This window comes from Carassius gibelio, chromosome A24, assembly GCF_023724105.1.
Source record: "Carassius gibelio isolate Cgi1373 ecotype wild population from Czech Republic chromosome A24, carGib1.2-hapl.c, whole genome shotgun sequence".
Lineage (NCBI taxonomy): Eukaryota > Metazoa > Chordata > Actinopteri > Cypriniformes > Cyprinidae > Carassius > Carassius gibelio.
Window position 1 is genome coordinate 6,753,814 of NC_068394.1, and position 14,099 is coordinate 6,767,912.

At 37.9% G+C, this 14,099-nt stretch overlaps 1 protein-coding gene across 5 annotated transcripts; it reads right to left on the reverse strand.

The window, feature by feature from the left end:
• Window positions 1-235: 235 nt before the first annotated feature.
• Window positions 236-13,376, reverse strand: LOC127946162 (polyhomeotic-like protein 3). 5 transcript variants are annotated; one of them, XM_052542513.1, is made up of 14 exons: window positions 13,242-13,376; window positions 11,174-11,377; window positions 10,427-10,516; window positions 10,140-10,295; window positions 8,638-8,739; window positions 7,725-7,971; window positions 6,245-7,077; window positions 5,352-5,511; window positions 4,905-5,155; window positions 4,447-4,579; window positions 4,096-4,210; window positions 3,016-3,112; window positions 2,672-2,942; window positions 236-1,294 (listed from the first exon to the last, which is right to left on the reverse strand). In XM_052542513.1, the coding sequence occupies exons 2-14, from the start codon at window positions 11,348-11,350 to the stop codon at window positions 1,134-1,136; spliced, it is 2,793 nt and encodes a 930-aa protein (XP_052398473.1). In that variant the 5' UTR covers window positions 11,351-11,377; window positions 13,242-13,376; the 3' UTR covers window positions 236-1,133. The 5 variants fall into 5 exon arrangements, with proteins under 5 accessions (XP_052398473.1, XP_052398474.1, XP_052398476.1 ...); XM_052542514.1 differs by having other exon boundaries at window positions 11,174-11,363; window positions 13,242-13,358; XM_052542516.1 differs by lacking the exon at window positions 13,242-13,376 and adding an exon at window positions 12,651-13,149 and having other exon boundaries at window positions 11,174-11,363.
• Between the last annotated feature and the right edge of the window lie 723 nt (window positions 13,377-14,099).

Consider the following 14,099-nt stretch of genomic DNA (forward strand, 5'->3'; position numbering starts at 1 on the left):
TAATTGTGTTTTTTTATATATATAACATTGTGAAAGTCTTTACTCTGGCTTTTGATCAATTTAATGTATTCTTGTGGAATAAAAATAAAAAATGACCCCAAACTTTTGAATGGTTATCTATTTACCACAGTATCTCAAAAAGCTTGGTTATCCACATTAACACCTGTAAAAGGACAAAAAATATAAAATATATAAATACAAAATTGACAAAGAAATAGGTACAATAAATGGCTAATTCAAAGTTCCGTAACAAAATGTAGTTGGTTTAATTAAATAATCAAAAGTGGCACAAGAAAGGTTATATAACAATGAGAAACAACAATTGATGACACAATCTAGTACATAGTTCGCCTCAGCAAAATGCCTACAGTAGTTTCATAAGGTCTCATAAAAAAGGCACCTTTTCACTGCCTTGATTTAAAACAATTGCCTTTGGGTACCTTCTTCTTGTCTTATTCTTGGACAGTCTGTCTGATTTACACAGTACCACTGCGGAGATTTCACAAAATGTCATTTATGTCAGTATCTCAAACGTCATTTAAAAATGTTTATAAACTTGAAATGATTCGCTTTTGTACTTTCTAGAGCCTTAGAAGAGAAATATATTAATATTACAAATCCTTCACAAAACATGTTTAATTTATACACACAGAACACTGCATTGTTATACATGTATACATATGGAATACGATAGGAAAATATATACAATGGGACATGCACACAATAACAGCACTTCCGTTTTTGTCAAAACTCTCCCCACTGACACAGGAAGTGATCTCCTTTGCTCTCAGCCAAAAATATAAAATCACTGACCCTGATCATGATTACCCATACTAAAAAAGGAGACGCTAACAGTTCCCTCCTACTGCGATTAAATATACATCCTGTAAAATGCTCACAGACTGAGACCATTATATTGCTACCATGCTTTCAGACAGAGGCTAAGTTTACAAGAACTGTAAGGTTTTGCTAGTTTAGCTCAAGCAAATACATGTAAGCTTTCTCATAACAATGAAATTATCGCATAAATCTCTGAAGATTAAAGTGCACAAAATGGCTCTATTCTATTGGCAAGTGCTCTTATGGTCCACAAGGATATACCTAGCTTCTTTTGTGTCTCTGTTTCATTCTCTTTATCTTCCACCTTCTTTCAAGGAGTTGATGCGGGCGCATATTTTGAGAGCGGGGCCGAGTTTGACATTCATGGCGCTCATCAAATGGTCTTCAGTCAGCAGAAGCAAGGCCTGCCCGTCAATCTCTTGGGCTCTGAAGGATTCTGCAATGTCTTGACACCCTGAGACAATTGAGGTGGGTTAATACACAGTAGTGCTAATGTTGACAAAATTTGTTGACAAAAACAAATTTTATGTTAGCCTGAGAAAGCCTGGCCAATAGATAGACAGACAGACAACAAATATTTAGATAGATAGATAGATAGATAGACAGACAGACAGACAGACAGACAGACAGACAGACAGACAGACAGACAGAGACATGAGACAGACAGACAGATGATAAATATATAGATAGACAGACAGATAGACAGAGACAGGAGACAGACAGGCGGCAAATATAGATAGACAGACAGACAGAGACATGAGACAAAAGATGACAAATATATATATAGATAGACAGACAGACAGATAGACATAGACAGGAGATAGACAGACAGACAGATGACAAATATATAGATAGACGGAAAGACAGACAGACAGACGACAAATATATAAATAGATAGACAGACAGATAGACAGACATGAGAAAGACAGATGACAAATATATAGATAGACAGACAGACAGATAGACAGAGAAAGGAGACAGACAGACGACAAATATATAGATAGACAGACAGACAGACAGACATGAGACATACAGATGACAAATATATAGATAGACAGACAGACAGATAGACAGAGAAAGGAGACAGACAGACGACAAATATATAGATAGACAGACAGACAGATAGACAGACATGAGACAGACAGATGACAAATATATAGATAGACAGACAGACAGAGGAAGGAGACAGACAGACGACAAATATATAGATAGACAGACAGACAGACAGACAGATAGATAGACAGAGGCAGGAGACAGATAGACAGAGACAGGAGATAAGAAAGACAGACAGAGAAAGGAGACAGACAGATAGACAGATAGATAGATAGATAGACAGAGACAGGAGACAGATAGATAGACAGTAGACAGAGACAGGAGACAGAAAGACAGATAGACAGTAGACATAGACAGGAGACAGGAGACAGGAGACAGGAGACAGAAAGACAGATAGCCAGAGACAGACAGACAGACACAGGAGACAGGAGACAAATATATAAATAGACAGACAGACATGAGACAGACAGATGACAAATATATAGATAGACAGACAGACAAATAGACAGAGAAAGGAGACAGACAGACAGGAGACAGAGACAGGAGACAGACAGATATATACAGAGACAGATAGACAGGAGACCGATAGACAGAGACAGGAGACAGACAGACAGACAGACAGAAGACAGCACAAAGTCGAATGGACAGTAGGACGGACGGACGGACGGATAGATAGATACATAGATAGATACATAGATAGATAGATAGATAGATAGATAGATAGATAGATAGATAGATAGATAGATAGATAGATAGATATAGATGGGGTTCTTTGTACCTGGTAAATTGGATATGAAGCTTGACACTTGGTCCACTGACCACTGAGCTGGTTTGGGGTAGGGGGAGACATCAGTGGGAGACATAGGATCTGTGGGTGAAGTTGGAGCACTTCTCGTCTCCTCCACCGTTTGCCTGACTCTAATCTCTCGCTCCTGTTCCTGTTCCGTATGTCTGCGGAGCCTGGTCTTCATCGGAGCAGCCGTCCCATCTTCCCCCTCATGTGGCGGCCGTTGAAGGATTCTCCACTGCTCTGTGGTGCCATGTTTGGCCTAGACGGTAACAGAGTTTAGTATAGCACGCATATCTCAAACACAAACATTGATTTACAAAACATGGACAAACCTGGTGGAAATTTTCTTCGGCACCATTGAGCTCAGATCGATGGCCCCCCTCACTTACACAGCGTCTGAGTGTGCGGAAACGTTTGGTGTAACTGAACCTGCAAAAAGATTGAGGAGGTAAACATAGGTTGTCTTTATAGTCAATTTAACACACTGACCAAAATCAGCCTTGCAGCTTGTTATGTGTGTCAAGGGTTGATCTTGATCACAAACCATGACCACATCCTGTCAAGAGTGTGTATGTGTGTGTGTGAGTCTTATTCAGACAAAGCTAGTGACTAGTTTTCAGTGCTTGATTCACTAATCAACCATTCTTCAATACAGTGCTCCTAAAAAAGTAAATGAACACTTTGATACAGTTAAAAATGTGTGAAAGTCATTGCATTAGATGCAAAAAATCAAGCTAGGTGGCATCTGCAAACAAATGATTCCGCTTCTCTTAACTAACTTCACTTAGTCATTTTGCAATGACCAATTTGTGTAATTTTAAGTCAAGTTGAGATAGGTGACCAGTAACCACAGGTGTAGTTCACCACATTTACTAAGAACCTGCTCCACTACAGTTTGACATCCAGAACTTGTTTTGTGTTCAATTTGTGCTATATATCTATTGATTTAGTTCAACACCAAACAGACCCTCATTTTGTGAAAATTTCCCTTGAAAGTCTTCAAAAGGTGTTAAAAAGAAAGTATTTTTGTTCTGTATTATATAAAATAGACTCTACTTGGTTTGATAATTGTTGTATAATGCAATAGCATTCATACATTTATAGTTTTGTCCGAGCACTTTTTGTGGCCACTGTAAAAATGCATTTTTATTTGTTAAGCTGTGGATGGAAATACCCTTTCCAACACCATGCATTCTGCTGTTATTCTTGAAGAGTACTCTAAATACATGCAGGAAATCATGCTCGGACCCTTCCAGTTGTGGTTTCACACTCCACTAAGCAAGAGAGACATTTGCAGTGGTGTTGATGGAGCATTTGTACGTGCTAGAATAAAAGTTAGGCACCCATTCACTAACAATTAGTTTGTTTTACTCTGTCAATGTATTTTTTTACGTCACGTAAGGTAGGTGTACCTTTTGGCACAGGATTTGGAGCAGAAGCGTTTTGAACGTGGGAATGTTTGGGCGGTGCCTTTCCTCTTGCAAAACTGGCACTGCAGAACAAGCTTGTGGGAGCGTCCGACACCATCTACAGTGGGAAATATTAAAACAAAGATAGAAAGATAAGATTATAGCTAGACAGACAGACACACACAAATAGCAAATACACACACATACTAGATTAAACAGTCAATCTTTAGTTCTTTTCAGTTTTGAATGAGAGATTTGGAGTAGACCAATTGTGTCTTGCATGGAATGTGATCCTTAATAGCTTTGCTAATTTTCAACCCCTAACTCGCAAAAGTAGACGGGTGTTTTACTCACTGTTTGTAACTCCATCATCTGAGTCTGTGGAGTCCTCTGGAGGTTCTGAACTAGAAGGGATGAGTTCTGCTTCCATCACCCCATTCACCCCAGATTCCAGGACAGGACCCACCATCAGAGATGACCTGCTCACCTGTGGGATTATTGTGAAATATTATGCATAAAATAAATGTTTTCTATTTTAATATGTTTTAAAATATAATTTATTCCTGTGATGGAAAAGCTAAATTTTCTGTATAATTACACCAGTCTTCAGTCTCACATGGTCCTTCAGAAATCATTCTAATACGCTGATTTGGTTTTGCTAAAAAAAAAACATTTCCTATTTTTATCAATGTAAAAAATGGTTGTACTCCTTAATATTTTTTGCGGAAACAGTTATACAGATTTTCCAGGATTATACAGTACATGACCACAAAAATACATTTTAGGCAATGGTTGATAAATAATTTGTTTACCGGAAATGGCTCCAGTCCCTCCTGTATGATAAATCCTTCCACCAGGTGTGTCAGAACCAAAGGTTTGACCGCTCCTGATGGTTGCTGAGCCTCTGTGGCCTTCATCTGACTGACGGTGGGAGGCTGAACTGGTGGCCTTTCTAGCACAGGATGAAACTTTGGAGGAAAGCAGCTGTCCACAGGGGACATATCTAATGGCTGAGTGATGGAGGACTGGATGGGTGACATGTCAGAGGAGAGGCTGGAGATTGCTGCAAAGATGAAGACAGATTCGATAAATGCTGCTTCAGATCTCAGAAGACTTTGTTCTCAGTTATATATTAAGGCATCAGCTATCTCAGATGTTTCTCCTAGAACATTCAAATAAATTGGATACATTTGATGAGAAATGTTTGCGTTCATATTGAAATTTGTAACTTTTTATTGCTGATAATGACTGATATATACCTGAGTGATTGTCTGACTGCGTGGACGTTTCCTCACACTGGTCATCTTTCTCAGCTGGCCATGGTGCGACTGAGGACGAGAGGGGCTCATTCTTCTGTAAAGTCTTCATCTGGCTGTCTATCCTTGAATCCTCTGTGAAGACTGTCATCTTGTCCAAGACCTGAAATGCAACATATACTTACTAAGGCATTACTGTAAAATAGTGTTATTACAGTATCATTGAGATGCTATTATATCTATATTAATATTTATAATTAGTTTTTATTTATAGATTTCCCATTTTAAATTTAATCTTATTTAGTTTTTTTGTGTTTTTTTGTCACTTTATTATTTTTAGTTTATTTTTAGAGGTCTCTGTAGTTTTTATTCATTTTTATTTTAGTTTTATTTTAGTACAAGCAAAACAAAAACTAAATTATAAATGCAACTTAAATTAAATACATTATTTTTTAAATATTTAATTTCAGTTAACGTTTATTTTATAATTAAATAATGAAAATGTAACAAAAATTATTTTTATGGTTTTATTTTCAATTAACTATAATAACCCTGTTGAGAAAAAAAAGTTATGTAAGTTGAGCAGTAATGATAGACTGCCATCAGTATTAATCGGATGATATTTGTCCATTATGAGACTATGGGCTTTAGATGAGAATTGCCTGATCAGCCAATTTTGAAAAAAAATTGTGTTTGTTTCACTTCAGCAATTCATCAATGAAACATTTCTCATCATTAAAAACGTCTGCTAAATTACTAAATGTAAATTAAATTGTCTTTTGAGCATTATATCAGCCATACTGCAATCATAGTATCAGCCACTTAAAAATCCATATTGATTGCCTAAAAACGTTATTAAAAAAAAGAGGTTTGATGTTTGCACTGTTTTTAATAACCTTCTCTGAAGTTTCAACTGACGGCTGATCGACGGCGACAGCCTGGGTGATTTTCTCTTCGGGTGCTGCACATTTCAGATCTTCAGGAATCTGTTCTGGTACGTCTCCCTCCTTTTGCTCTTGCTTTCTATCTTTTGGGTCTTTTGATGCCTCGGCCGATTTTCTTGGACTCTGTGAGGTCAAAGGGGACTGCAGCGGTGCGAGAATGCTGCTGGTGGACACCAGGGGCAGCACTGGAGACGGAGGGGACGCCCGTTGAGGAGACGCCAGTGTCGGGGTGGTGATGAGAGGTGTGGCCGCTGTGGTTTGTCTGGAGGGCGACAGCTGCACCAGCTGTGGGCATGGGTTTGGAGTCCGTAGCGGCTGGGTGGGGCACTCTGGTTTAGCGAGCACTGACGAGACAAGCGGCTTTGATTGGATGAGATCATGGGGCGGGGACACAGTGGTTGTTTTTGATTGGCCGTTGGTGCACTGGGATGCAGAAGACAACGCAATCCTCAGCAGCTGTTTTGTAGCCAGTAAGGACCCACCGGTTGGGGAAGACCTCAAGGGCAAAGTCAGGGTAGGGGGTGAGAGATGAGACCTTGTGGGAGAAGGAACAGTGATGGACACTGAAGCGCTCTGTGCTGACACGCTTTGGGATGGCAGGGTGGATGGGCAGCGCTTTAACTCTGGAAGAGGCTTCTTTGGTGTTGCAGGGGGAGAGTTGGGGGGCGTATGCCTCTGACTGAAGGGGTGCTGGGGGATGCTGATCTGGCTGTGGGGTCTCTTGAGAATGCTGCTGTTCAGCTTTTGCTTCGCTAAGGCATGGGCCTGTGCAGGTGCATACAGGGCTGGAGACACAAGCAAGAATAAGCCATCACAAGAATAAATGATACTAAACTGCAAAGCAGTTGTAGTTGTAATAATATTTCACAATATTACTGTTTTTATTGCATTTTTGATCAAATACCGTATTTTCCGGACTATAAGTCGCAACTAAGTATAAGTCGCATCAGTCCAAAACTACTTCATGACGAGGAAAAAAAACATATGTAAGTCACACTGGACTATAAGTCTCATTTATTTAGAAACAAGAACCAGGAGAAAACATTACCGTCTACAGCCGCAAGAGGGCGCTCTATGCTGCTCAGTGCTCCTGTAGTCTACACTGAAAACACAGAGCGCCCTCTTGCGGCTGTAGACGGTAATGTTTTCTCTTGGTTCATTTCTCTTGGTTCATGTCAAATTAATTTTGATAAGTCGCACCTATCAAAATTAATTTTGATAAGTCGCAGGACCAACCAAACTATGAAGAAAAGTGTGACTTATAGTCTGGAAAATACGGTAAATGCAGCCTTTGCATAAGAGATTTCTTTCAGAAAAATAAAAAAATCTTACCGACCCCAAACTTATGAACAGTAGTCTGTTTCTAAATTTGATCAAAACATTTGCATTTTGAATATCTTTTGAAGAGTGGGATATGTATGTGGTCACTTACATGGAGGTGGAACTGTAAGATGGCGAACGGGTGATTTCGTTAGAGCTGTTTGAGATGCTGGGCTTTCTGTCTTAGTAGCTCCATCCTTCCCTGGAGCATTCACTGGCTGGCTGGGTCTCAGATGGAAGGTCTGTAATCTTGGGCATGAAAGAGGAGGGGGCTGGCTTGACGTTGTGGGTTTTAGTGGTAAGTTCGGAGGGATGGTAAGGGTGCCAGGTGGAGGTGGACGGAGAGTCAGACTCTGGAGCTGAAGAGAGACAGAATGAAAGATATTGATGTCATAAATTCTGGTTTTGGAAAAACACCACATGTAATAGAAACCAGATATACACAGATTTAAAACTTCAGAAAAAAAAAAGGTTACTGTTATGTGATAAAGTTGCATAGAATAAAAATGAAAAATCTGTCATCGTTTACTCACATGTCATTACAAACCTGCATAACTTTCTTTTTTAAATGTGAGAAGATATTAAGCAGAAAATCTGAGCTGCTTTTTCCATATTAAAAAAAAAAGATAAAAATGCACACACAAACAAAAGCTCATACCACTTATCCATGATATTCTTCTGAAAATTTCAGAAGTCATATGTTAGGTTTGTATACGAAACCATCCGAAATCATTGACGTCAAACCTGAAACAACACATTGCTTCTTTTTAATGTTAATGGTAATGTGATTTGAGAACTGATGCGGAGAAGATGATTTTCACCAAATAATAAAAACACCATCAGTCCCCATTCATTTTTACTGTGTAGAGATTCTGCTGAACTTCTCATTTTGTGTTATATGAAGGAAAGTAAGTTCAGAGTGAGGGAGAGTAAATGATGACAAAATTTCATTTTGGAGTGAACTTTCCCTTTAGATTCAGAAGCACGGATGTATTTATCACATGACCAGCCACAAACAAGCTCACCTGTGTGGAGGGAAATCGAGGTGAGGAAGAGGAGGAGGGGTAGGAGGAAGAGGAGGAGGAGAGGGCAGGTACATCAGGCCGCACAGCAGACGTTAGAATCAACTGCCAGACGGCAAGCACAGAGAAAGAGAGAAAGAAAAAGAGAGAAGGTAAAAAGATAAAGAAAAAGTGTCAGTGGTGCAAAATAGTAGGCTGTTATTTCCTGCCTGTTGTGCTTTTGCTGTGAGGGTGTGATGGTGAAATTCACAGCAAAAAAGCTTTTGATGTGGTCGAGTAAAATCTGTCCTCATTAGAGATATGCAAGCATGAACACTGTGCAGACCGCTAGACACTAATCCTCCTTTTTTTTTTTTTTAGTTAATATGCCTGCTGGACACACTAGACCATGAGCCGAGAAGAAATACAACCTGTAGACACCAGTAATGTGTGCACAGCATGTACACTACCGGTCAAAAGTTTGGAATAATTACAGTTTTTTTGAAAGTCTCTTTTGCTCACCAAGACTGCAATTAGTTTAATCAAAACTGCAGTAGTATTGTGAAATATTATTACAATTCTAAATGACTGTTTTCTGTTTTTACATGTAATTTTAAATGTAATTTATTTATGATGGCAAAGCTGAATTTTCGGCATCATTAACCCAGACTTCAGTGTCGCATGATCCGTTTATTCTAATTGAATTATTCTAAAATGCTGATTTGGTGCTCAATAAACTGTTGTTATTATTATCAATTATGAGAAATAGTTGTGCTGCTCAATATTTTTGTGGAAAACCACCATTCAAAGGTTTGGAGTAAGTAAGATTTTAATAAGAAATAAAGAAATGATCACTTTTATTCAGCAAGGACACATTAAATTGATTCTAAAATATATTAGTACAACAGTTTTTATTTCAAATAAATGCTGTGCTTTTGAACTTTCTATTCATCAAAGAATCCTGATAAAAAGGTATCATGGTTTCCACAAAAGAATTATGCACTAAAAGGAGCTATTAGTATTAATTGAGCACCAAATCGGTATATTAGCATGATTTCTGAAGGATCATGTGACACTGAAGACTGGAGTAATGATGCTGAAAATTTAGCATTACATCACAGGGATGAATTACATTTGAAAACACATTAAAAAGAAATCATTTCTTTAAAATCTTTATATTTCACAGTATTACTTTTTTTTTTATCATATAAACTACTGCCTTGGTGAATACAAGAGATTTCTTTTAAAAACACAAAAAATGGTACATCACTCTGATGTAGATACCTGCAATAAATACACAATTGACAAGGAATGCAAGTAAGCAGTGCAGTAGGTCACATGACAGCCGTTTAGATCTGCCATTACTAAGAGTTGAGAAACCAGAAAAGTTTCCATTTGAGTATCAAAGGGGGGACAGCTTCCGTTGCATTGTGGGTAAAAAGTGTAAATTGCATGTAAGGAACTGAAATCTAAAATGATAAAGTGTTTAAAAATCCTGCAGAACAGGACATGACAAGTTGTCTCACCATCTGGGCCCTCAGGAGCATCTGAGCCTGACTTGTACTTGGGCTCTTCCCCAGAAGCAGTGCTTGAGGGGAGATTTTACGCACGGCGGTAGCAGTGCTTGGATTCTGACATCCTCTTACAAGGGGTGTTGATCCAGGAGCGTTGGGTAGAGAAATCTGACCGTCAAGAAATTGATCAAATCAGTGGAGGGCGCAAAAGAGAAATTAAAAAATGTTATGATAACACCAAAAAAAAAAAAAAAAAAAATTATATATATATAATTTCTTCTATGTTGTGGCAAACACACCGTTTTTGGGCTCTGCAGTGAAGATGAAGCTTGGTTGACTCTCTCACTTGGTGAAAAAGAAGGTGCCAGTCGGTCTCCAGACAGATTCACCTGGAGGTAGAAATGGAAGTTTAAATGATTAAAAGATGTTGTAAGATGAAAAACAATAGTAACAAACAGCATAAGGTGCATAAATATACAAAAATTGAATATATCTAAATATATTAAATATATTATAATATTACATTTTACACATTACGGACTACTTTCACAACTATTTCAACATTCTACTCAAAACAGTTTCCGGTTAAAGCATTCAGTGCAACTAGTTACTCTTTAGAACGCAGATAATTAATTTTTTATTTACGCAGATAATACAAAGTTGATTTAAATAATGTTCTATGCATGAACATGAATTATCTGATTTGTTCCTGTAAATATATACAGCAGAAATACTATAATATACTATACTGAATATTTAAGAAGAATTTAGATACAAACATGTAATTTACAATAGTGCAAAATGCACAGAATGGTAATTAAAACATTTGAAAGTGTAAGTGAAAGGGACATGTGGCCAAGCTTGGTGTCCCATACTCGGAATTTGTGCACTGCATTACAAAAATCCAATTACACACACACAGCAGTGAGTATTCAACACACACACACACACAAGTCTGAATCTCTAACCATTAGGCCACAAAAGGGTCAACTCTTTGAAAAGGGCAAGAAATTATGCAAAAATGAACATGTTTCAGGCAAACATACCTGCACTACTTTTCTGTTGGTGGGGGTGGGTTGATTGTGGAAGGTGGTTACAGTTGTGAGCACAGGAGGAGTTTTCGGTCCGCCATTGGCCTGATGGGAAGGGTTCACCGCTGTGGTGGTCATGGTGTTGACTGTGCTCTTTGCAGGTTCTGCTTTAGTTTGGGGGTCCTTGTCCATTGTTCCACAGAATCTGGACACAAGAAACTGAAATACAATTGACTGTAAATATGTATGTTTACTAAACCTCAAGTCTAAAATATCATCCTTGAAGTTTAATTTGTAAAATCCACTTCCCAGTGCAACTGACTATAGCAACCTATACATATCCTAAACCTCTGCATATGTCAACCAGAGGCAGGCCATTTGTCTAGAGACTCAAGATGAACATGCAAATTTCCAACAGTTTTCTTTTATTTGCTTACAGGGCCTGTCTTCTGATGTAAGGTGAAACTTAAGTCAACCAAACAGTTTGAAATAAACTTTGCACAAGAATGGAAAATAACAACTTTGCAGAAAGGTCTTTTGAACATAATTAATCAATGAGAGAAGAGAGAGCAATCATAATTGTGTTTTAATAAGTACATTTGCATGCATAAAGCTACATAAAGTTCCATAAATATACATACATTTGATCACTATACCTATATATACCTACACTATATAAAGAAAGTGGTCCTTCCTTTTCTAGATATGACAGCTCTGCATGTTAAATAATTAATGAACAAATGCACTGCTCCAAATAAAACAAAACCCAGAACAAATATTTAAATTTTATGGGATTTGTGGATTAAACAATATGTTGATTGTGTACAGTATGATATGATACAGTATAATATGAATATAATATATATATATATATATATTTTTTTTTTACAAAACAGTAAGTATATATTACAGTGAAATACTGTTAACATTTCTAGTCATGTACATTTTAGTGATTTATTTGGCAGTTTATTAATATATAATAATCATGTAACTGGTGTTATGTGTTTCTGTGAGTAACTGGGCTTTATGATATTAGTGGCCACAGATGCTTGAAAAGATAAATAACTCAAATATATTGGTATATTAACAGTACATCATTTAATAATATGTAGGCCTACAGTTCACCAAAACACCTCCCGTAATGTTTGTAATATCATCACTGTATTTTACGGTAAAGTTCTGCAAACCACAGCTCCCAGTTGTTTATTTTACCGTGAATTTGACCAAAAATATACAGTATTTTATTATTATTATAACTCACACATCTGAGCATTTCTGCTTAAAACAAGCAAAACTACATTATAATAATAAGTGATGTTGCGCCATGCCTGGGCAACGAAGACGAATAATGCGATGCCCTTTGTTTCATACGAGCCACAAAAATAAAAACCCGAGTGTGAAAGAAGCATTTGTAGAGTTATTGAACATCAAGGTTTTAACCCTCTCTCCGTGCAATAACTGTGAAACCTGAACGACATTAATGGACACATACCAGGAAGCGCCTCGCGCACAGGTGCCAGAATGCCACGCGTGTTTTCAATGTTTATGCGCGAGCCGCAGTCATTTGTGAATAAACACCCACGGCGATCCACAAAAACATTCCCGTATTTATCATAACATTTCGACGGCCTGTAACGGAGCATCTGAAATCTTGAAAAAGAGAAAAACACAGGTCCTAAATAACGCCCGCTGAATACGACGGCGCCTTGCAGAGTCGGTGCATTCACGTCTTGTGCTCATTCCGCGGGTCATTATTTTGATCATACATTGAAAATGGGCGTGTGTTCGTGCAGTGACAGCTAGAGCCCTCTGTCCGTCCCTGGAGAACTGCACTTCCCTAAATTATGCCGAGGCGTGATGCATTTCCAAGCAGACACATTTGATCGAGCACACGAAATGCATACGGCGACAAATCACCGTAACTTACTGCGAATCGAAACACTCAAAATGAAAGTCAAAAGGGAAAACGATGATACCCTGTGCGCGAGCGTGCGCTCCTCCCTTTCCACCCGAGCCGGTCGCGGACCTTTCCTAAACATCCATCTTATTACGACTGATTTATGACCGTTCAAGCTAATCCTACCTGTCCGAAGTCAACGGAGTAGCTCTCCCATCACACACTGACCGTTTCCAGCGACTGCTACGATCCCGTCATGTCCTAATGCGTCAAAGGTAAAAGTAGAGACCGATAGAGATTCATCAGGGCGGTGAATGTTACAGCACCGCTCACAGTGTAGGAGGACCATGCTTCTGTCATTGAAAAATATGAGGGAACGTGCCTACACTTAGCAGAAGGCAAAAAATGCTTATATTTGTGCTCTTACCATCACCTAAATTTGAGATTTGTTGTGTGCACGTGTGCATGTATATTTTATATTGTCGCTTGTGCATTGTGAAGCTAATAATAACCATTCTTTTAATAAAGCTTATTGAATCGATTACTGAGAGGCTGAGTAAATGAACACAGAGCTCTCTTTGGAAATACTACTGTACAGCTAGGCTACATAACGCTACTTAACCCTTAGTGAACCGAGCATTATCCATTAGGCCTTTGCATGTATATTTTATATGGACTAACACAACTATTGGGTTACATTTTTAAATATTTTTTTTTATATATTTACATATTTTTTTTACATTTTACATATTTATCCCAAAGTTGAGTTGAAACAACCCAGCATTTTTTTTTAGATTAGCCTACTTTTAACATGATTTAATTTAGAATATTATCTTTCTTTTATAGAATAGACCATAGAATATTTAGTATTACATAGAATCAATTTAGAAAAAAAGTAAAATATTTAGATATTTAGAATATTTAGAAAACATTAATTGTCTTCAAAAAATGTATCGTTTGCGAATGAGGTAGTAACCATAGCAACAGTAGGCTCGGTCGCAGCAGCCTGCGACGCAGAAATGACAGAAATATCTAAAAATAAAA

Bases quoted from the DNA above. Each gene is read 5' to 3' on its own strand.
- LOC127946162 (XM_052542513.1), bottom strand. From the start codon at position 11,350: ATGGACAAGGACCCCCAAACTAAAGCAGAACCTGCAAAGAGCACAGTC. The intron at 2,943-3,015 runs GTTTGTCCATGT...GTTACCGTCTAG, and splicing joins CCGAAGAAAATTTCCACCAG to GCCAAACATGGCACCACAGA. The intron at 1,295-2,671 runs GTACAAAGAACC...CAATTGTCTCAG, and splicing joins CTTCATATCCAATTTACCAG to GGTGTCAAGACATTGCAGAA.